The following is a 25357-nucleotide window of genomic DNA, read 5'->3' as shown; positions in this document are numbered from 1 at the left end:
AGATCGGTAGGGGAAGAAAGGGATAAAGAAAGGGGGGGTAATCAGAAGGGGGAAAGAAACATGAGAGACTACGGACTATGAGAAACAAACTGGGGGCCTCAGAGGGGAGGGTGGTGGGAGAATGGGATAGACCCGTGATGGGTAGTAAGGAGGGCACGTATTGCATGGTGCACTGGGTGTTATACGCAACTAATGAATCATCGAACTTTACATCGGAAACCGGGGATGTACTGTATGGTGACTAACACAATATAATAAAAAATCATTAAAAAAAACATTAAAAAAAAAAGAAATGAAACTGAATTGGTAAAAAACAAAAACAAAACCTCCACACAAACAAAAATCCAGCACCAGGTGGCTTCATAGGTGAATTCCACCAAAGAGTTAACAGCTACTCTTCTCAAACTATTCCAAAAATAGAGGAAGAAAAACTTCCAAATTCATCCTACAAGTCCAGCGTTGCCCTACTACCAAGACCAGACAAAGCAAATATGAAAAAAGAACACTACAGTTTGATATCTCTGATGAACATACCTGCAAAAATCCCCAACAAAATACTAGCAAACTAAATTCAACAATACATTAAAAAAATCGTTCACCATAATCAAATTAGATTTATTCTAGGGATGCAAAGATGATTCATATTCACAAAGCAATGTGCTATGTCACATTAATAAGAGAAAGGATAAAAACCTTATGATCATCTAAATAGAGGCAAAAAAATTTGATAAAATACAACATCCATTCATGGTAAAAACCTTCAATAAAGTGGGTTTAGAGAGAACATACCTCAATATAATAAAGGTCATATATGAAAACCCCACAGCTAACATCATACATAATGGGGAAAAACTGAAAGCATTTCCTCTAAGATCAGAAACAAAATATGAATGTCCACTCTCACCACTTTCATTCAACTTAGTACTGGAAGTTATAGTTATAGCAATCAGACAAGAAAAAGAAAAGAATCCATATTGATTATGAATAAGTAGAACAGTTATTATTTGCAGATGACATGACATTATACATAGAAAATCCTAAAGATGACCAAAAAACTATTAGAACTAATGTAAAATCACAGGATACAAAATTAATATAGAGAATTTTGTCGCATTCCTATACCTAATTATGAAGTAGCAGAAAGAGAAATTAAGAAAATAATCCCATTTGCAACTGCACCAAAAAGAATAAAATACCTAGGAATAACTTAACCAAGGAGGTGAAAGACCAGTACTTTGAAAACTATAACATGTTAATGAAAGAAATTAGAGATGACACAAATTGAACAATAATCGACACTCACAGATCGGAAGAAATAATATTGTTAAAATATTCAAAATACCCAAAGCAATCTATAGTCAAGGCAATGTTCATCAAAATACCAACATTTTTCACAGAACTAGTACAAATAACACTAACATTTGTATGGAACCACAGAAGACCCTGAATACCCAAAGCAATCTTGAGAAAGAACAAAACTGAAGGTATCACAATCCCAGATTTCAAGATATACTACAAAGCTGTGGTAATCAAAATATAGTATTGTAACAAAAACAGACACATAGATCAATGGAACAGAATCGGAAGCCCAGAAATAAATACATGATTATATGGTCAATTAGTCTATAACAAAGAAAGCAAGAATATACAATGGAGAAAAGACAACCTCTTCAATAAATGGTGTCGGGAAAACAGGACAGCTACGTACAAAAGAATGAAACTGGACCATTTTCTTAAACCACACATGGAAATAAACTCAAAATGGATTAAAGATCCTAATGAGACACCTGAAGCCATAACCTCCTAGAAGAAAACACAAGCATTAGTGATCACTTTGAGACAGGCCTTTGCAACATTTTTCTAGCTCTGTCTCTTCAGGCAAGGGAAACAAGAGCAAGAATAAACTATTGGGACTACACCAAAATGAAAAGCTTTTGCATAGCAAAGGAAACCATCAACAAATGAAAAGGCAATCTACTAAATGGGAGAAGATACTTGGAAATGATGTATCTGATAAAGGTTAATATCAAAAAATACAAAGAACTTCTATAATTTAACATCAAAAATACAAATAACCCAATTGAAACAATGGGCAGAGGACCTAAGTAGATATTTTTTCAAAGAAGACATACAGATTACCAATACACACATGAAAAGATGCTCAATATCACTAATCACCAGGGAAATGCAAACCAGGACCACAATGACATATAACCTTATACTTGTCAGAATGACTTGAATCAAAAAGACAAGAAATAACAAGGCGGTTGTGGAGAAAGAGGAACCCCTGTGTACCATCGGTGGGAATGTAAATTGGTGGAACCACTGTAGAAGAGTATGGAGGTTCCTCAAAAAATTAAAAATAGAAATACCATATAATCTAGCAATCCCACTACTAAGTATTTACCCAAAGAAAACAAAAACACTAATTCAAAAAGATATATACATCCTTACGTTTATTGCAGCATTATTTGCAATAGTCAAGGATGCAAGGAACCCAAGTGTCCATTGATAGATGAATGGATAATGAAGATGTGGTACACACACACATACACACACACTGGAAAATTATTCAGCCATTACAAAAAATGAGATCTTACTATTTATGACAATGTGGATGGACCCAGAAGGTATTATACTAAGTGAAATAATTCAAATAAAGACAAATACCATTTGATTTCACTTATATGAGGAATCTAAAAAAACAAATGAACAAAGAAACAAACAAATAACAATAAAAATACCCTTTTAAATACAGAGAATAAACTAGTGGTTGCCAGAGGGAAGCTGGGTAGGGGAATGGGTGAAATGGATAAAGGGAATTAAGAGGTACCAACTTCCAGTTATAAAATAAGTCATGGGGATGAAAAATACAGCATACAAAATATAGTCAAAATTATTATAATAACATTGCATTGGTAACAGCTGATGACTACACTTATCATGGTCAGCAATGAATTATTGAGTCAATAAGTTCTTCAATGGGGCACCTGGGTGGTTCAATCAGTTAAGTGTCTCACTTCGGATCTCAGTTCAGGTCTTGAGATCAGGGTCATGAGTTCAAGTCCCATACTGGGCTCCACACTGGGTGGGGCGGCTACATAAAAAAAAAAAGCAGTGTACCTGAAACTAATACTTTATGTTAATTATACTTCAATTAAAAAAAGAAGGCAAGGTACAGAACAGTGAATAAAATAAGTTATGTTTAATCTTAGAAAATAGAAATAAATTACATATATGTATGTATATATGTATGTATTTGCGTATTTTTGCAAAGGGAAACAATGGAAATATACAAACTAATAAAAATGACTGTCAACAATAACATCTTTAAGAACGGGATGAGGGAAGGGAGGACATGGAAGCAAGACTTCTCTAAATACACCTTTAGATTTTGGCTATAAACATTAAAAAAATGTTTTATATAGCTTAAAATAAAATTAAATACAAGTAAACCCTGAAAATGAAAACATTTTCACAACTACAGCAAAAAATCAAATTAAAAAAAAACTATGTTACAAAACCATTAGTAAAAGACTTATCAAACATTCTTAGTCAGAATACAGACTTTAAGATATAGATAAAACATGTGAAAAAAATCAACTTTCCATCCGTATTTTCAGTTAGCTTTACTATTGACTTTTAAAAGCTGTCTTACATATGTTATAAAATAAAATAAAATAACATTTTAATGTCATAAGAACCCAGACTTTTAAGATAAGAAAAACAATTTTAAGTATAAAAACAAAGCAGAAAAGGAAAAAACCTGAAATATTTTGAGTTAGAAATATATATTTGAACTCAATTTTTAAAAAAATGATGTGTGTGGTGTGTGTATATGTGTGTATGTTTCTCTATCCATCCTATCTACAGGCGCTGATAAAGCCCATAATTATTAATACCATCCCAGTAGAGAATGAGTACACCTAAAATACCTGCCATTAGTCTCTATATGCTATTCTGACAAAAAGGAGCCAGGAAAAATGGCTGATTTTCAGGGGTGAGGAAAGTACAATATGAGCCTGGGGCATCATCATATGAAAAAACAGTGATGTGCTCAAAGACTATAAGAGGATAAGTCAAAAGGACACAAAATCAGCTTGAAGGGACTCTTAATGGGCAGATCTGGAACAATTTAAGTGTTAAAAGAGTATATGTAGTTGACTCTAAGATACTGAATTAATAAACATTCAAGAATCCATTGTACCAGTCAAAGGGAAAGGAAAAAAAAAATCTTTTGCCATCATAGGAGAGGACTATCAAATCGCTTATACAGTGAAAATTGATAAATGTTCAAGAATTAGACATTCACCCTGCCTTTTTTACTCTAGTTGGTGAGGGAGAGCTCTACTTCAAAGAAAAAACAAGTCAGCTAATAAATATAAAAAGAACAATTCAATTAGAAAGTGCCATTCTGTAACCCCAGTGTAATGACTGACTTAGGAATATTTGCACAATTAGCAAAGCACCTGGGTGGCTCAGTTGGTTGAGTGTCCGGCTCCTGATTTTGGCTCAGATCATGATCTCAAGGTCGTGGGATCAAGTCCCAGGTTGGACTCTGAACTCAGTGGGAGTCTACTTAAAATCTTCTCTCTCCCTCTTCCTGTGCCCCTCCCCCCACTCATGCACTCTAAAAATAAATAAATTCTTTTAAAAAAGGGAGGGATATTTGCACAATAGCAAAGTCTGTTCCCACTGATCACTTGCTAATTGCAAAGGGAAAGTAAATCTTTACAATGAAGAGGTCAAGCAGTCAACACCTTCACCAAATGATCAATCAGCATCATGGATAGTGGAACAACCTGATAATTATATCCTTCCATTATTATGTAAGATGAAATACCCAGTTATCATCTATGAAGTATTCTTGCCAAAAAGATTTAACCTGAATTTAATCAAATTGAATTTAGAAACACATAGAACAAGTAAAAAAACAAAAACAAAACAAGAGAAAACAATCAGACAAATCTAGGATATGATTCCTTCTTCAAGTAACTTTCTTGGTCTCTTTAAAAGGACAAAGCTATTTTAAAAAAATGAAAGAACTGTTCAACATGAAAAGAGACTAATAGATACAACAGCCAAATGCAATGAATGAATCTGATTGTATTTGAATTTTATTTATTTTTAAAAGATTTATTCATCTATTTGAGAGACACAGAGAGAGAGAGAACATGTGTGAGCAGGGGTATGGGCGGAGGGAGAGAATCTTCAAGCAGACTCCATGCTGAGCATGGAGCTGGATGTAGGGCTTGATCCCAAATCCCATGAGATCATGACCTGAGCTGAAACCAAAAACCAGGCGCTCAACTGACTGAGCCACCCAGGCACCCCTGTATTTGAATTAAAAAAATAAAAACAAAAACAACAGTTCTAGAAGATATTTTTGGACTTGGAAAATCTGAATATGGATGGATATTAAGTGATTTAAGGGATTAGTATTAATTTGCTTCCATATGACACTAGTTTTATTTTTGAAGAAGAATATTTCTAGGAAATACATTCTTTTAGGAGACACATCTTGAAGTACTTAGAGGTCAAGTGTCATGATGATTACATTTTTCAAATAGTTCAGAAAAAAATACAAACATGTGGGTAAATATGGCAAATGTTAACAATTATAAATCTAGAAGGTGAGTGTAGGGTAATCACAGTACTGTTCATTCAGTTTTTCTGTATATTTTAAAACATTCGTAATAAATTATTTGAAAAAATACAGAATATGAGTTCATATTAATAATAGATTAGCAACTTTTTTTTTAAAATTGGAAAATGAAATTGAGGAAATTTAGAAAATAGAGCATAAAGGCAAAGAGATAATCATTCATATACACACACTTGTGTATGTAGGCATGATGTATATATATAGGTGGATATGCACAATCTAAGAAGAGTTTCATAAAACAAATTTAAGAGAATACACACAGGAAGAAACCAACTAAAAAATAACAAAAGAAAGTATCTCAGAACTAAAGAACATAAATTTAAAATTGAAAAGGCTCATGGAGTACTTAGCACTGTGATAAAATCAAATTCTCACCAATACACATTATCGTGAAATTCCAGAATAGTTAGGATTAAAAGGCCCTACAAGTTTCAAGAGGGAATAAACAAGTCAGATACAAAAAAAAAAAAAAAAAAAAATCAAATGGCTTCATATAGCACTACTAGAAGCTAAGACAAAAAAAAAAAAAAGTTCTGTAAGAAATTTCTTCCACACTAGAATTTTATATCCTGCTGGGTATAAGCAATCAAATATAAGTAATTTCAGGCACAAGAGGTCTCAAAAACTTTAATTCTTATACACCATTTCTCAAGAAACTACTGGAGGATGTGCCTCACTAAAATAGGTAGAAAACAGGAAAGAGAGACTGGGATTCAGAAAACTGGATTCAACTCAAAACAGATGTAAAATGAATCCCCAGATGATGGTAGATCCCTGGAAAATGGCTGTGTATGAGGCATAGAGAATGACCAATTCAGAGTACAGCAGATCAGAAGCCTCCAGTGAGGTGACTTTAAGAAAATAAAAATGATAAACTACATAATGTGTGTAAATGTACTGAGAAGCAATTTAGACAACTGGGCAGGTTTGGTGGATAAATGAATGACAGATGTAAAAATCCCAAAGGAAAAAAGCACATAGAAAATAAATTTATATTTGATCATGGAATAGGAAAAGTTTCTTTACAAAAACCTGTTATTTGTTAAAGTTGTTAGATTCTATAAGCAATATTTGCTCTATATAGCAAAAAAAAAAAAAAGTACAGAAAAATATATAGGAGAAAATTAAACCCACCTAAAATTGTATTACTTAGAGAAAATAGTCATTCATTAAACACATAATTATTCAATGCTAACTATATGTCCTGCCCTATTTTAGTATCTGGGATTCAGCAGTGCCTAAAATAAATTCTTGTTTTCATAAAGTTTACATTTTAGTGAGTAGAGACGAACAAACCATTAAACACAGATTAAGTCAGTGGTAAAAAGAAAAATAAAAGTAGGATAAGTGGGACAGAGTAAAAATAAAAAGGGAGGGATGGGCTATGCATTATAGAGTGACTAGGAAAGTCATTGCTGATAAAAGGATATTCTGGCAGAAAGTTCAATGAAGTGAGTCAATAAACAATGTAAGTACCTGGAGAAGAGCATTCTAGAGGGGGAAAAAAGCAACTGGAAAGACCCTGAGAAACACATGGCTCACACTTTGAAGGAACATCCAAGGAGCCAGTGTGGCTAAATGAATGAAACATGGAACCAGATATAGAATGTTAAAACCAGAGAGAAATGGAAGTTGGGGGATGGGAGGCATTCGTAAACTTTGTAGGGCATAGTAAGGACTCTGGATTTTACTCCGACAAAGCTGCTGGAAGTTATACATAGAGAAATGACTTAATTTCTGTAGTTAAAGGATTGCCCTGGCTCCTATGTGAAGAATAGATTATAAGGAAGCAAAACTGGAATTAAGAGATCAGTTAAGCAACTTAAAAAAAATAATAATTCCAGTTAGCTAACACACAGTGTTATATTAATCTCAGGTGTACGATACAGTAATTCAACAATTCCATGTATTACCCAGTGCTCATCACAACAAGTGCACTCCTTAATCCCCATCACTTATTTAAACCCATCCCATGGCCCGCTGCCCTCTGGTAACCATCAGTTACCATAATTAAGAGTCTGTTTCTTGATTTGTCTTTTTTTCCTTTGCTTGTTTTGTTTCTTTCCACATATGAATGAAATCATATGGTATATGTCTTTCTCTGACTGATGTATTCTGCCTACTATTATACTCTCTAGCTCCATCCATGTCTTTGCGAATGGAAAGATTTCATTCTTTTTTAAGGCTGAGCAATATTCCATTGTATATACACACCACTTCTTTATCCAATTGATGGACCCCTGGGCTGCTTCCATACCTTGGCTACTGTAAATAATGTTGCTATAAACTTAGGGGTGCACGTATCTCTTTGAATTAGTGTTTTTGCATTCCCTGGGTAAATACCTAGTAGTGGAATTACCAGATTATATGGTATTTCTATTTTTAATTTTTTTGAGGAACCACCATACTATTTTCCACAGTGGCTGTACCAGTTTGCATTCCCACCAACGTGCAAGAGTGTTCTTTTTTCCCCATATCCTTGCCAACACCTGTTTTTTCTTGTGTTGATTTCAGCCATTCTGACAAGTGTCAGGTGAAATCTCATGGTTGTTTTGATTTGCCTTTCCCTGATGGTAAGTGATGATGAATATCTTTTCATTTGTCAGTTGGCCATCTGTATGCCTTCTTTGGAGTAGTGACTATTAATGTCTTCTACCCATTTTTTATGGGATTATTTGGGGATTTTTTTGGTGTTGGGTCATATAAGTTCTTTATATATTTTGGATACTAACTCCTTATAGGATATGACATTTGCAAACATCTCCCATACAGTAGGTTCTCTTTTAGGTTTGTTGTTTCCTTTGCTATGCAGAAGATTTTTACTGTGTTGTAGTTCAAACAGTTTATTTTTGCTTTTGTTTCCCTTATTCTCAGGAGACATATCTAGAAAGATGTTGTTACAGCTGATGTCAGAAAAATTACAACCTGTGTTTTCTAGGACTTTTACAGATTTGGCATTTAGGTCCTTAATCCATTTTAAGTTTATTTTTGTGTGTAGTGTAAGAAAATGGTCCAGTTTCATTCTTTTGCATGTAGCTGTCCAGTTTTCCCAACACCATTTGTTGGAAACTGTCTTTTTCCCATTGGATATTCTTGCCTCCTTTGTCAAAGATTAATTGACCATGTAATCATGGGTTTCTTTCTGGGCTTCCTATTCTGTTTCATATTTTTGTGCCATTACCATTTTGATTACTACAGCTTTGTAATATAACTTGAAGTCCAGAAATGTGATTGCCCCCAGCTTTGCTTTGCTTTTTCAAGATTGCTTTGGCTATTCGGGGAGTTTTGTGGGTCCATACAAATTTTAGAATTGTTTGTTCTAGTTCTATGAAAAATGCTGTTGGTATTTTGATAGGGATTGCATTAAATGTGTGCATTGCTTTGGGTATAGACATTTTAACAATATTTGTTCTTCCAATCCATGAGCACAGAATGTCTTTCCATTTCTTTGTGTCATCTTCAGCTTCTTTCATCAATGCTTTATAGTTTTCAGAATACAGGTCTTTCACCTCTTTGGTTAGGTTTATTCCTATGTAATTTATTACTTTTGGTGCAACTATAAATGTAATTATTTTCTTAATTTCTCTTTCTGCTCCTTCATTATTGGTGTATAGAAATGTGGGACACCTGGGTAGTGCAGTCGTTAGGTGTCTGCCTTCGGCTCAGGGTGTGATCCCGACGTTCCGGGATCGAGTCCCATATCGGGCTCCTCCGCTGGGAGCCTGCTTCTTCCTCTCCCACTCCCCCTGCTTGTGTTCCCTCTCTCGCTGGCTATCTCTGTCAAATAAATAAATAAAAAATCTTAAAAAAAATGTAACAGAAGGGGTGCCTGGGTGGCTTAGTCAACTGAGTGTCTAACTCTTGGTTTCGACTCAGGTCGTGATCTCAGCGTTGTGAGATTGAGCCCCGTGTCGGGCTCCATGCTCAGTGTGGAGTCTGCTTGAGATTCTTTCCCCATCTGCTCCTGCCCTTTCCCTGGCTCATGCTCATATAAATAGATAGATAGGTAGGTAGGTAGATAGATAGATAGATATAGAAAAAAAAGAAATCTTACCCCCCCAAAATTCAAGACTTCTTCTGTACATTGATTTTGTATCCTATGACTTTACTGAATTTATCAGCTCTAGTAGTTTTTTTTGGTGGTCTTTTGGGTTTTCTATATATAGTATTATGTCATCTGCATAGTTAAAATTTTACTTTTTCTAGGATGCCTTTTATTTCTTTCTGTTGTCTGATTGCTGTGGCTAGGACTTCTAGCACTATGTTGAATAAAAGTGGTGAGTGGGCATTCTCTTGTTCTTGACATTAGGGGAAAAACTGTTTTTCCCCATTAAGGATGATGTTAGCTGTAGGTTTTTCTTATATGGCCTTGTATTGAGGTATATTTCCTCTAAATCTAATTTACTGAAGGTTTTTATCATGAATGGATATTGTACTTTGTCAAATGCATCTATTGAAATGATCACACGGTTCTTACCCTTTCTCTTATTGACATGACGTATCACATTGATTGATTTGAGAATACTGAACCACCCTTACAACCCAGGAATAAATCCCATTTGATCCTGGTGAATGATTTTTTTTTAATGCATCATTGGATCTGGTTTGCTAGCATGTTGTTGAGGATTTTTGCATCAATATTCATTAGGGATATTGGCCTGTAGCTCTTTTTGTGGTGTCTTTATCTGGTTTTGATTATCAGGTAATGCTGGCCTCATCGATTGAATTTGGAAGTTATCCTTCCTTTCCTATTTTTTTTTGAATATCCAAAAATTCTTCTAACTTGAGAAGAATAAATATTAACTCTTCCTTAAATGTTTGGTAGAATTCACCTGTAAAGTCATCTGGTCCTGGACCTGGAGTTTTTCAGTACTGTTTCGTTTTCTTTGCTGGTTATCAGTCTGTTCAAATTTTCTATTTCTGCCTGTTTCAGTTTTTGGTAATTTATAATGTTCCTAGAAATTTATCCATTTCTTCTAGGTTGTCCAGTTTGTTGGCATATAGTTTTTCATAATAGTCTCTTATAATTGTATTTGTTATTTTGGTGTTATTTCCCCTCTCTTATTTGTGATTTTATTTGCATCCTTTCTCCTCTTTTCTTGATAAGTCTGGCTACGGCTGATCAATTTTATTGAGTTTTTCAAATAATCAGCCAGTGGTTTCACTGATCTGTTCTACAGTTTTTTTAGTTTCTATGTCATTTATTTCTGCTCTAATCTTTATTATTTCCTTCCTTCTGCTGGTTTGGGGTTGCCTGTTTTTTCTTTTTCTGGTTCTTTTAGGTGGAACATTAGGTTGTTTGAGATTTTTGTTGCTTTTAGGCTTGTATTGATATAAACTTCCCCCTTAGAACCACTTTTGCTGCATCCCAATGGTTTTGGGCCATTGTGTTTTCATTTTCATTTGTTTCCATGTACTTTTTTTCTTCTTTTATTTCCTGGTTGACCCATTCATTGTTTAGTAGCATATCATTATTTTTTTAAAGATTTTATGTATCTATTTGACTGAGTGAGAGAGGACAAGCAGGGGGAGCAGCAGAGCGAGAGGGAGAAGGAGGGAGGGCTCCCTGCTCAGTGAGGCTCGATCCTAGGAGACCAGATCATGACCTGAGCCAAACACAGATGCTCAACCATCTGAGCCACCCAGGCACCCCAAGTAGCATATTATTTAACTTCCATGTATTTGAGGTCTTTCCATATTTTAGTTGTGGTTGACTTCTAGTTTCAGTGTTGTGGTCAAAAAAGATGTGTGATATGACTTTGATCTTGAATTTTGAAGCTTTTTTGTGGGCTAATATGAGATCTGTTCTGGAGAATGTTCCATGTGGACTTGAAAAGAATGTGAATTCTGCTGTTTTAGGATGGAATGTTCTGAATATATCTGTTAAATCCATCTGTTCCTGTGTGTCATTCAAAGCCATTTTTTCCTTGTTGATTTTCTGTTTAGATGATCTCTCCATTGATATAAGCGGGGTGTTAAAGTCCCCTACTATTATTGTATTATTATCGATTAGTTCCTTTATATTTGTTATTATTTTTTATATTTGGGTGCTCCTATAGGAAGCTTTTTTAATAATTCTGGTAAAAGATTATAGCAGCTATTAAGATTTTAGTGTAATTCCCTCTAGTCTTTTCCTGTGCGTTTTACTGTATGTATAATTAATGTAATTGGGATTAAAAGATGTGTACAGTTACGTACCATGCTTATATGTAAAGTTAAAATCTTTCATGTAATTTAAAATTCTCATAAAAGGTAACAATTCTGTATCTAACAAATATTTTTCTTTGTTTCTTACATCCTAATAAGTTTAAGTATTAAATGATATATAGAAACTTTGAATAAAAAATCTGAGAAAATTCTAACAATTGAAATCGTCAAAAATAATGTTTAAACAAATCAAATTCATATGCTGAAATACTGTGTAGCTATTAAAACAACACCTAACATTACTTTTAACATATGAGATAATGCTTATATAATGGAAAGTATAAAAAACAGAATAAGATTATATACACCAATATTCTTACCTATGTAAAGTATCTATCAAAAACACTGGAAGGAAGTATATACAAATATTATTTCTGGATGGTGAGATTATGGGTATTTTTCTGTTGTATTCTGCATTCTTCAAATTTTCTATAGTGAATTGGAATTAATTTTATAATTTAAAGAAGTTCATATTAACACAAATTAAGAAACACATAGAATTGAAAGATATAAATTCAAATGTCTTATATGATACTAATCAGTTGTTTCTTAGATTAAGTTCTCTCTTAAATATCGACTTTCTCATTTTGAAAATGAGGATAATAGTTTCACCCTCAAAAATGACTCTGAAGATTATAAACATGAGTGCTCTCAACTCAGTGTAATTCCTAACATATTCAATGCTTGATAAATGTTTAAACAAATATGAAAATCTGATGGTCTGAGAATTCATATTTCAAGTAAAATGCAAACTCTCTCATGAAGATCTGATTTAAAACAAGTGAAAAATGACATTTTTTCTTTCACTCTGTTCACTCTTACCTGCCATCCAATTCAAACTAAAGAAAAATAGATGACCCCAAAATTAATATAAAAGGCAAACCAATTTGCTACCTTCCTTCTTGGGGCATCTGTCTGCCTAAAGTACTCCCTAATATCAGAAAGAAATTTTTAAATTTTGCTGCAAAAAATTCTTTTCCTAAAGTTGAATGCAAATGCTGAAGAGGAATTATTTAAGCCCCCATTTGTCAAGCAGATGCTGAATGAAAAGTGATTAAGCACAATTTCCCACAGCTGATGAGAGCTTGGAAATTCATATATGATACTGACTCAATTTAACAGATAATTATCAACTGATCATAGATTGGGATGGAAGTACTTTTAACATAATAAATAGATAAAATTTTAATAGTGGCCAAGGATTCAAGGTAACTGTAGACTGTAGATGTTGAAGAAAAAGACAGGCATTTCCTCTCACTAGAGGAATCTAAAATTACCTTATCTGCTACAGATTTTTTCCCATAATTATGGGTTTCAGACTTTGTTATGTGTGGGCAGGTAGGGGAATTATGAATGTCAGTGTTGTGCCAACTACGTAATTATTGCTATATACTTATTCATTCAGTCCCTGACTGAGGTAAATGTCCTCATTTTCGTACTTTTAAAATAAAATAATAAAGTTCAAAATATTTCTCTAAGCAGCCCCATACGAATGGAAACCTGAGACACTGTGTACTTGCAACTAAGCCATTGATTTTTTTAAGGAAATACAACGGCAGGTGTCCCTAGCTTGAAAAGACTAAAACTCCAGATTTAGAGGACAAATAAATTATGAAATTACTATATTACACAACGTTATCTCACTCTAATCAAACACTTTATCAAATTTTCTTTTAGGTGGAAACCTCACTCCTGAATTTAAGTATTTATTTGTAAATCTTACCTATTGGTGGTAGAGTTTTAATAACTTCATCATTCTCTTTTGAATAGAAAGGTGAGAGAGATGCATAAGTATAGATTTCAGTAGCAATAAATGAAAAAAATTATGGTGCTTTCATGTATATGATTTTGTTTCACATGAATAATTCTATCAGATGATAGCAATATTCTTTTCCCCATTTTTTAAGTGAGAACCTAAGGTTCAAAGAGGATAAATGATTTTCCGAAGGTCACCGAACTAGGAAGTACCAGGGTCATAATTTGAATACAGGTCTTCTCACTCTAAACAGTGTTTTTTGTAGTATACAAAATCATCTTTTCTGTGCCACATTTTCTCTCAAGGTAGGTTGTATAAATTTAAGGATTAAAGGCCAAAGTACACTGATGTTAATAACTGCACAATCATTTAAAAAACCATTCCTTATTTTCAAACATCTCTTCCCAAAAGTGACTTTAAAAAACAGGTTCTGTCCGCAACATGGCCAAGATGACTCAGTAGGAAATTGTTTTTGCATTTCGTATTAAGAAATCCAGTTAGGTAATCTTTTCCCATTCTGTGCTAACAACTTTAATATATTCAGAGATGACTAAAAGAAACAACTATTTTGTCTTTATAAAAAGTATAATTGTAACCATAATTCTGTAAGCAACTCTGTAGAATGTCAGCATGGTGAAAGAGAAGTAAACCAAGAGTAGAGATTTGCCAGGGACAAACCTTGGGTTAGTTACTTAAGCATGTTGTGCTTCATCTGTAAAACAGTAATGACCTATAATATCTCTGTGAGAATTACATAAATATTATTATGATGGCAATCTGTAAGGCATCAAGCACTATATAAGTATAAGATAACCAAATTACTCATTTGCTCATGTGTTTCCTAATGTAGATACCAATCATTATTCAAATATATAGTTAAACTTATTTTAAGCTATAGAAGTTACTAAAAATTGCATATAAATCAAATAAAACAAATTTTGAATACTCTTTCCCTCCCACCTATTACTTATCAATTAAAAATTTTTACATATGAAGAATGACTATAAAATTCTAAGTTAACTTTCTACAAATCATATACATAACGAGTCTCATTACTTATCATCTGAAGTGTATCTTACAGGCAATGTGTCATCTCTTTTTCCAATATAGAATAACAATTTGAATTAATCCAAAGTTTACAATGTAAAAGGCATCAAATATTTATTTACTGACTCTAAAGGTGATGAGTGATTAATGTTAACTAGTAATTCTCAAAGAACTAAAATATAATGATTGAGATATACTTAATACAAACTATAATAAAAATTTTAATCTTACTTAAATGATAAAAACTTCTCTTCAAGATCCTCCCTTGCTCTAAGAATTATTATAATGTATATGAATTATTGTACAGTATTTTAATAATCATTTAGTTATCTAAGACTAGTGGTTAGAAAATTAATTTATAAATATGTTTAACATAAATTAAATGTGCAATCATTTTATTTCCCACATTGTTCATATTATTTTGGATTAATTTTATCAGCCTATATAATCTCCTACAATAATTAAAATTAAACCTAGTAACATATTCAGCATTAAAGTTTTTATATCTTTCAAGGAAAACTGTGCAATAGAATATATAGTTACATAAGGTTTATAGCTATTCTGCTCAATTTTTACTCATTGATCTTCCATGTATATTTCCTCTATATTTTACACTTCCAATTTTTCTTATACTTAAGATCCTTGGGGTGTCTGGGTGGCACAGCGGTTAAGCGTCTGCCTTCGGCTCAGGGCGTGATCCTGGCGTTATGGGATCGAGCCCCACATCAGGCTCCTCTGCTATAAGCCTGCTTCTTCCTCTCCCACTCCCCCTGCTTGTGTTCCCTCTCTCGCTGGCTGTCTCTATCTCTGTTGAATAAATAAATAAAATCTTTTAAAAAAAAAAAAAAGATCCTTAAAAAGCCTATTTTACAGTATCTCCTAACACCTATCCTGTTAAACTATTTCCTTCCTTCCTCATCTCCCAACTGTTAGTTTCTTTCTCTTCAGTTTCTTTCATCATAACCTTAAGAAATAATTAACAAAGAATCATTTTTACTTAATGTACTTGAACAAGGAAAAGGGAAGAAAACAATATGTGCAGGAAAACTGATAACCTTCCTATTACTAGTCTTCCCTACTGACTAAATTCAAACAAAAACTGGGGGTCATGAAAAAAAGATAGCAAAGCTGAACACTGAAGTATAGGTTTTTCATGGCTAACCAAAAAAGGATAATTCTGATACCTATTACTCATAGATAATGTTTATGTCTTACACACGTTTACCTTAATATCATATTTATAAGCACTCATGCAATACGTTTAATAGTGACAGTACATACCAGCTGACATATTGAATCCAAAGCTTTAAGGAAAAAATAAAAAAGAAAAGCTCTATGAGAAATTTCTAACTATGCAACTATCACATAGAAAATATTTCATATTTTGCATTTTTTGAAAAAGACTTTAGATTAGGAAAGCAGGAATTACCAAGAATTTCCTGGTGATTTTCTGAATTCTTCATTTGTAATTATACCAAACTTCTTTATTCTCATATTAAGCCTCTGAAAATGAATAAAATATTTTATAAGCTTAAGAAACTGTAGTAACATTGGAAATAAAACATAACAAAAGATGACAATATACCTAGTAATAATCTCAGAAAAAAACAACATAAAATAATTAAGAACAATATTTAGAACGTCAGATATCTATATAATTTGTGGAGAATAAATAGTAAAGAAAGATAAGATTTTAACAGATGAAGATAAATACAACCTCTTAGGCTTTAAAGAAACATAAAGATGGAAAATTTGCCTTACCAGATTTTAAAATTTCTTATATATCAATAATTATGTAAAGTTTGGTTCTGATCACAAAATAGAATCAACAACGTTAATAACAAAACTTAAAAATAATTCATTGATTGGGCATATACTATGAGTCAATCAATGTGTTAAATGGCATATATGTTTTATTCATGTTTACATTTAATGACTCGTTTAGCTCTTGCAAAAAATTTATCGTCTCTATTTTATAGATAAAGAAAAGTGCAAAGGTTAGGTAATTTAGTCAAGGGCACAGAGCCAACATACTTGAATGAATAATAATCTAGCATATGATCAAGGCAGTATTTCAGGTGAACATGAATTATTTTCTAAGTTCGAGAGACAACTGCCTACCATTTTAGAAAAGAAAGGTATTCATGTCACTTCTCATACCAAATGAATTTCCATAGTTAAAGATTTTCATTAAAAATTTAAAAGGACCAGGGGGTGCCTGCGTGGCTCAGTTGGTTAAGTGTCTGACTTCGGCTCAGGTGATGATCTCGAAGTCCTAGGATCTAGCCCCACATCCATCAGGCTCCTTGCTCAGAGGGGAGTCTGCTTGTCTCTCTCCCTCTGACCCTCCCCCTGCTTGTGTTCTCTCTCTCAAATAATAAAATCTTTAAAAAAATTTTTTTAAGTACTAGAAGAAAACAATAACATACATTTATGTAATTTTGAATTGTGATTATTTGTGTTAGGATACCAAGAAAAAAACAACCACTAAAAAGGCCTCTAATATATTTGATTACATAAAACTCAAAACATCTACATGGTAAAATACATCACCAACAAGTTACATACACATAATAAACTGGTAATATTTTTTTCAACATATAGTACAGTTTTACTCTCTCCAAAATAGGAGTTTTACAAATAATAAAACTACTGATACTCTAAATAGAAAAAGAAACTGGAAAAAAACAGAACAGGGCATTCACAAGAGAAGAAACAGAATGCTCAATTAACATATGAAAATATTTTTATCTTCACTAGTAATCAATAAAATGCATACTAAAATAATATCAAGGTATATTGCTCGCCTGATGAGCAAAGATAACTGGTGTTGGCAAAGGTGTGGTAAAATCTCCACTGACAGTTATCGTGGATGTGAGGGTTAACCACCACCATATTTTCTGCGGGTAAACGTGGTGACATGTAAAACATCTTTTTTAAAAAGTCATAGATGTAAAAATTTCACATCTTATGAGTTTATCCTAAGCAAATAAACAAATAGGCATATATTTTTATAAAAATGTTTGTGGGCTGCATTGTTTATAATGGAGAGAAATACCTGGAAGCAAACAAAAATCTAACAATTCAATACTGTTTAAGTAAGTTCAAGCAAATCCATGATACACTAGGCTATGATTAAAATGGTGATATAAATCTATATACACTGATATGAAAAGATTATTGATAAGAAAAGCAAGACAAAGACCAACATGTTTAATACTATCCTAATTTCATGAATACTATATATGTAGACTAAAAGACTAAAAGAACAGTAATTAGGTCTGGGTAGGAATTAAGATCATCTTTTTCTTTGTTTTGAATTTTCCACTTTTTCTAAAAAAAAATAGCAACACTTACACAAATAAATTAAAAAAAGCAAATAGGAGGTAAAAAGTAGAGAAGCAAATATAGATAATGCTTTTATGATAACAGGTTATAAAGGAGAGAGAATGAAGGTGATAGCCAAGGGGCCAACATATGAATAAAGGAGAGAGACTCACAGTTAACAGGGATGAGAAGGGCAATAGCCAAAGGAAAACATACAGCTTGGACCATAGAAAAAATATTTCAAAATTATTATAGAAACAGGTTTGCATTCATGGTCAAAGATCCTTGAACAAATTATAGATCAAAGAAAAGTGGAAGCTAAAAAAACACATATTATCCCATTTTTGACAATACAGTCACCAATGATCTCAATGAAAATAATAATGTGGTGGCTTAGGAAACATATGAGTTAATATTTTCCAAGAATGTGTATGAAGGACAGCAGTGAACATAAAACAGTGATAAGCTGATACATATGAAAGTACTATGTAAACTGCTCAGATTTACAGCAATGATATTACTAATCTTAAAAACTGAGTCAATGAAGTTAGCTCAGAATGAAAACTGGCTTATGAAAACTACTGAGGCAATGTAAGAAGCTTTTTAGATATGCTTAAAGCAGGAAGACGAACCAAAAGGATTTGTTTCAAATGATAACATAACTCTGAGGAAAGTGACATAGACAAAATAACATAGATCAGCTTCTACTCTGCTTCCTTTTCCTTGCCATATTAAAAAAAATTTTAATTAGAAAAGGTAGAACATGCAAAACTGACACTGCAGATACAATGTATACATTACAGAATCCTACAAATTCTTTGAATTAAAGATCTCCAAGTAAAACCCAGATCATTCTGACATGAAACATATGTGATAATAAAACACTGGCAGCTCAGCCAGATCCTTAAACATTCAGAAGCAGCGTTTCACGTATATACAAACCCCAGTTCTCGACAAAGAAAGATCAATAAATGCTATCATCTAGAACTAATGTAGCTTTCATGTTCATGGGTACATGGGAACATTTAATCGTGACCTGAGAAGAATATCCAAATTTCTTGGAACTCTACATGACTTAGGTCTAAAGGGATGTCTCCATTCCTTGCAGCTAGAAATAAAGTACTCTAAAAAAGATAGATAGACATGAAGAAAATGAGGAAAGGCAGCTGAAATCTGTTCTTCCTCTATCAGCAATTAAAATGTTTCCCAAAAGTAGAAGTACTATATGATGCACATCACTCTGCAATTAAACAAAGCTAAGGTATGTGCCTGACCTCAGCTAGAAAGTGGTCCTCGATACTCCATTCCCATCAGCTCCTATCTTTACTTCCTCCTATCCTGTTGAATCCCATGTCTATCTCATTCTGTTAATGATTCCCTCTCTTCTGCACCTTTACCGATTCTTCTCTATGCCTCTTTCCTAATATATAAACATGTTAAAAGGGGTTTTTTTAAACATATTTAAAACAAGAATTCTCACTTGGCTTCATATCCCATTTTGGCTAACACACTCTCTCCTCAATATATTATTCTTTATGTTTACATTCTTCTTTCTTTTCTCATGAACTTCTTTTTTTTTTTTTTTTTAAGATTTTATTTATTTATTTGACAGAGATAGAGACAGCCAGCGAGAGAGGGCACACAAGCAGGGGGAGTGGGAGAGGAAGAAGCAGGCTCATAGCAGAGGAGCCTGATGTGGGGCTCGATCCCATAACGCCAGGATCACGCCCTGAGCCGAAGTAGACGCTTAACCGCTGTGCCACCCAGGCACCCCTTCTCATGAACTTCTCAACCCACTATAAGATAGCTACTCTTTCTGCTCTACTGAAAGTGCTCTTGCTAAGTTCCCCAAAGATCTCTAAACTGCTAAACTAAAGGATATTTTGTGATCCTTGTCTTATTTGACCTCTCTTACACATTTAATACTCTCTCCTCCTTCCTGAAATGATCATTTCCCTTTGCTTTTAAGATCACCGCTGCTTATCTCCCCTGCCTCTACAACATCTCTTTGACTGCCTCTTCTCAATAATCTTTATGGGCTCATCCTGTTCCTTAAAATATTAGTGCTAGTCAGGATTCCATTCTTATTTTCTAAATAAATATATAAATACATGCAATTCCAAATTTTCTTCCCCTGCATATGCTCTTTGAATAATTTATCTACACTAGAGAGTTCACTTATACAACTATTAGTTCAAGTCTGCATTTTCAGCTCTATTCTCTGTTCCAAGCCATATATATGGCTTGGAACAGAGAAATATCTCAATGAAGATGGTCCCTAAGTGCTTCGGGGGGGGGGGGATAAAACCAAAACAAAAACAGAGGATAACTTTCAAATTAGTACAAAACAAACAAACAAAAACATTCCACTGGAACCAGAAGTAAAAACATCCATAATCACAGTGAAAGATTTTAACATCCTCTTTCAGTATTCAACAACTAACAGAGAAACAAAAAAAGTTCATGCATGTTTGTGTTAACAACACAATTAATGAGCTTGATCTGATCTAATGAAAGGGTGTTTGTGTGTATGTCTGTGTAAACCTGCACTCAACGAATGGATACTCTTCAAGAACATTTACAGCAGATTTATTTTATAAAGCTGTAATAATTAAAAACGATGTCTTAACTATGACACAAAGAAGCCAATGAAACAAAATTGGAATTCAAAAATCAGTGGAGGGAGGATATACCTCGGTAATAATAAATATCATTAGGATAACTGAAAACTTATAATCTATATGATAAAAAAAACATTTGAATATATACAAAATAAATTCTAGATGAATTCAATTCTTGAGTGTAACAATGTTGAAGTTTATCTGAACCCTGTGTTCCCTGAAAGGAGTGGTAGTTGAAAAATCCCACCACCTTTCTGTGTTCCCAGAACTGACTAACTACAAAAGACCACTCTGCTCTAACAAGCTCTACCTATTCCTAGATATGACCCACTTCTACCCCTCCCCAGTGATTATAACTTCCTTGTTTACCTGCCATTATAAAATTCAAGTCCCCTTCTTTTGCAATGTTCCTAATCATTGCTGCCACTATTGCATTACCCTCAACAAAATCATCTTCTTAATTGTGTAGTGCCTCTGACAAGTATGAAAAGCAAAGTGAAAACATTGTTAAAAGAAAATGTGAGAGAAAATCTTGGTAACACTAGGGTAAGTAAGAATTTCTTGACTAAGATAAACTTCAAAACATGGATAAACTTCAATAACACTGTTCAAGTGAAAAAAAGTTGCAGAAAAAAAACCTTCACTTATATATTTATATAAAACTTTAAAAATGTGTGTGCATGTGTGTGTAATTAAGGATCCAAATCTATGTGATAAAAATTTAAACTATGGACAAAAAGGATACATATCAACTTTAGAATAGTTATTATCTATTGTGAGAGAGGGAGGTGAATAGCATGGGAGAGGGGGTAAGTTTTATTGGATATATATCTCCTTTTTAAAAATGATATACAACAAAGTTTCAAATAACTTGGGAATTTTGTTAAAATACAGATTGTGACTCAACAGGATTGGGACTGGGGGTGCTGCTGAGATTCCGCATTTCTAATAAACTCCCAGGTGCTGTTAATGCTGCTGGGCCATGGACCACACTTCAGATCCTTGAATTTCTTTATTAAACCTAGGTGGTGAGTATAAAAGAGTCTACTGTTCTCTGATATATTTGAATTAGTTCATAAAAATAAGTGTAAAGTTGAAGAGAATTTCTACCAGCCTCACTGAGGTGCCACCACGCAGTAGTAAATAATTCCTCTCTCAACTGTATATACATATAGCTTAAGGCTGTTCTCATTTTGTGATACATACAATACTATTTACAAATACATAAACACGTATGAAAATAAGGAAATCACTTGGGATTCTAAAAAAAATGTCAGTAGCATAAATTCTTATAAAATTATTTTATTAATTGAATAAGATTAATTATTAATAAAATCATTAATAAATTTTTTAATAATTAATTAGTGGTAAAATTTTACTTTTTTGTCATTTAGTCCCTAAAAGTTGACAAGTTTCTTAGTTAATTAATCCTAACCTCTTCGTCTGTCATTGATGAGATATTCCTGAGGGACACTTTTTGAGGTGTTCTTACACTATAAAAAAAATGGAATATAATAGCATTAATTCAGATTAACATTTAGAATATAATAATTCAGATTAATATGTAAAGTAACATAAGTAAAGTACTTCACAAAAAAGAGAAAAAACTCTGCTTCATGAATGGGTAGTTTCTGTATTTGAAGAAATGGGTTTAGGAAGTTTACATCAATTGATTAAGACAATCATTAAGCATAGAATAAAAGGTCTCTGAAGGCCAGAGCTTTGGTGTGGCTTGTTCTCTGCTATTTCATCAGCATCTGAAACACTCCCGGTATATAAAAGCCCTCAACAAATAACTGTCAAATAAATAAATTTCACTTAGTGATTCCAATGTACCAGGATATTGTAAAGGCTATAAAGATAAAAGACAGCCTGGCCCTTCAGGTGTCAAAATCTAGTGGGGATGACAGACAGAATAAATTTATATCTTATATATTATAAAATTATATATGTAATAAATAATACTGACATATTTAGAAACCTATATATTTTTATACATTAGAAAAAAGTATGGTCATGTAGAAAAGGAGGAAAGACATGTATTCAGAGAGAGGAACTACATATAAAGATGTGTATAATGTGGCAATAGGTGAGGTGGCAAGGATGGTAAAATATGTACAAGATGCTATGAAAAAACATTAAGGAGAGAATGCTCAATTTGCTCAAGGAGATCAAGAGTTAATTCTCAAGAATTAAATTAATTTTGAGTCTTGCAGGATAAATCAAAGTTTGATGGGTGGCTGTGGACTGACTTGGGGTAGAGCAGGAGGGATTAAATTGTTGGGAGACAGATATTCGAGAAAGAAGAATGTACAGAAAAGCAGGAAAACCAAGGGTTATTTTAGAAAACTTCAAGCAATTTAGCATGTCAACGTTTGGGGTAGAAGAGAAAAAATGATTGGAAATGAGGCCGAAAAGGTATATTGAGGCCAGACTATGAAGTGCTTGATACATCATGCTAAGAAGTTTGATTTATAACAATGACTATAAGCAAGAAGAGTGATTTGATTAGATTTGTATTTGAGAAAGATTCTTTGGTAGCAATAGGAAATATGAACAAGAAGCGGGTAGGACTAGAGAAAAAGAAAGGTCTTTCAATACGGTTGAGGCCAAAAGTGATTACAGCTTGCGCTAAGGCAATAGTTTTGATGAGCGAGAACAGTCAGGAGCTTTCAGGAAGTGAACTGACAAGATGATCAGAGAGATGTTAAAATGGCTCCCATATTCCTGACTTTGGAAACTGGGTGCAGTGCGTATCAGTGATTATAAGTATACCGATGCATGTGAGCTAAAAGCATATGCATAAGACAGAAAGATAATGTGAACAGAGAAGCACGTCAGCATTCAGGAAAGATGGGGAAGGCAACATATAAAATGAAGTATATATATGATGTGTATGTGAGAGAAAAGATGGACACAGATGGAAAAATATGTTTGTGGGAATGTTTTTGCTTTTGTTTTTTTTAAGCAGTCCTCATTTTCATTTCAAATCACCTAAAAGCTATACTTGCAATTCAGGCAATATCTAGTTCTCTAAATGAGTTAACATATATAAAAGGCTTAGAATAGTATCTAGTAGTTAATTTCTTTTTTTTTTTATAGATTTTATTTATTTATTCGACAGAGATAGAGACAGCCAGCGAGAGAGGGAACACAAGCAGGGGGAGTGGGAGAGGAAGAAGCAGGCTCATAGCGGAGGAGCCTGATGTGGGGCTCGATCCCACAACACCAGGATCACGCCCTGAGCCAAAGGCAGACGCTTAACCGCTGTGCCACCCAGGTGCCCCCAGTAGTTAATTTCTGAATGAATTTTGACTATTTTATTATTACCCTGAAACACTGGAGAGCTTTAGTCCCCACTCTCACTTTTCTACTTCTCTCAATTTACCACTTCATTCAATTCTGAGTTCCAAAGAAGATTTGGTAAAATCTCTGGGGTAGATATAACTCTCAAATTCTTCAACATTGTCACCCAATTAAAGCATTTTGTTGAAATAAAGATGATCTGTTTATTCAAAACAAGGAGAAGTTGGAATAAGAGCTTTCATTAATTATCGAGATTTGCCCCAGGAAATATATGAAACTTACCCACCCCAAGTAGGTATTAGTGACAGCGGTTTCAGATCTGCCTTAGAAAGATACTTTATGTCATTGAGACTTGATGCAATCTGTTTCCAAAATGGAGTTATGAGTAAGAGAATAATTTGAGAAGAAAAGGAAAAAGATATTCAATAAATTTCTAGAATTGCTTGAGTTGGACCTTCAAAATGTTCTTATTCTTTTCCTTGAAGAATTAGAAATAATCAGACCAAAAATATCCATATACTACAGCAAATTTCAAAGAAAATGTAAATTATTTTTAACTACATAGGAGCTTTCTTTCACTAGCTTAGTAGAAAATTAACTGTAAATTCATAGTATCAAATTATTGTCAGCATCTATTTACTCTAAGATACTATCATAATGAGCAACTTATCAAAAATGATATACGTTTGTTATATTTAGAAGTACAGTGACAGACTAAGCATTTTTAAAATACTTAAAAAAAAAAGAAAGGAAGGAAGAAGGAAGCAAGCAAGCAGGTAGGGGCAGGGCAGGTGGGCAAAAAAATAAAATGCTTTGTTTTTTAACTGTAGTATCTCTTAAGAAATAGTTGAAAAGAGATAAGGGATGTGAACTAACATTCACTGAGTACTATGTCCTAGGTATTGTACTAGCTGCTTTACATTTTCCCTCATTTTGTCTTTACAAAACTTGGCAAAGTAAATATTATCCCCATATAACATAGAGGTGGCACACAGAAGTTAATAGTCTATCATAACAGAGCTAGTAATTGATAAAGCTGGAATTTAATACTGAAACTTTCCAACTCCAAGGCCCACAGTCTTACAGCATACTGTACTACTGATTCTTAAATATAGGACATATATGTCTTATATTTGAATAAAAGTTATAAATTTTAAAGAAATTTGTATATTTCACTGACATATCATGTGCTTCTTTTGAACTACCATCTTCACTTATAGTTTCTGTTTCTTCCTCCTTTGGGGAAAAGAAAAATGTAGTATTAGGACCTGTCTTAACATGTATATGAGAGTAGGCAGTTTTCCCCCAAAATGTATATCCCTAAATTGCCTGAAATTCAGTAATTTAGAGATTAATTTCAGAGCAACTGATTCATTTTAAAAATACAAATATCCTAGTCATTCATAGCTTAGTTTCCACACCCCCCCC

The 25357-nt window shown here is 33.3% G+C and overlaps 1 protein-coding gene across 1 annotated transcript in view; it reads right to left on the bottom strand.

Annotated features, from left to right (window-relative positions):
- LOC117796474 (SAP domain-containing ribonucleoprotein-like) overlaps window positions 1-25357 on the bottom strand; it is a 47053-nt gene that overhangs the window by 13419 nt on the left and 8277 nt on the right. Inside the window, exons 4-7 of the mRNA XM_034644375.1 lie at window positions 25110-25165; window positions 22059-22116; window positions 16105-16178; window positions 15957-15979 (exon numbers count right to left, since the gene is read on the bottom strand). Coding sequence (XP_034500266.1) covers window positions 15957-15979; window positions 16105-16178; window positions 22059-22116; window positions 25110-25165 — 211 coding nt within the window. The remainder of the gene's footprint in view (window positions 1-15956; window positions 15980-16104; window positions 16179-22058; window positions 22117-25109; window positions 25166-25357) is intronic.

The sequence above is a fragment of the Ailuropoda melanoleuca genome, chromosome 2 (genome assembly GCF_002007445.2).
Source record: "Ailuropoda melanoleuca isolate Jingjing chromosome 2, ASM200744v2, whole genome shotgun sequence".
In the NCBI taxonomy this organism is placed as follows: Eukaryota; Metazoa; Chordata; class Mammalia; order Carnivora; family Ursidae; genus Ailuropoda; species Ailuropoda melanoleuca.
The sequence above is the reverse complement of the archived record's forward strand: the minus strand, read 5'-3'. Positions and strand labels throughout refer to the sequence as shown.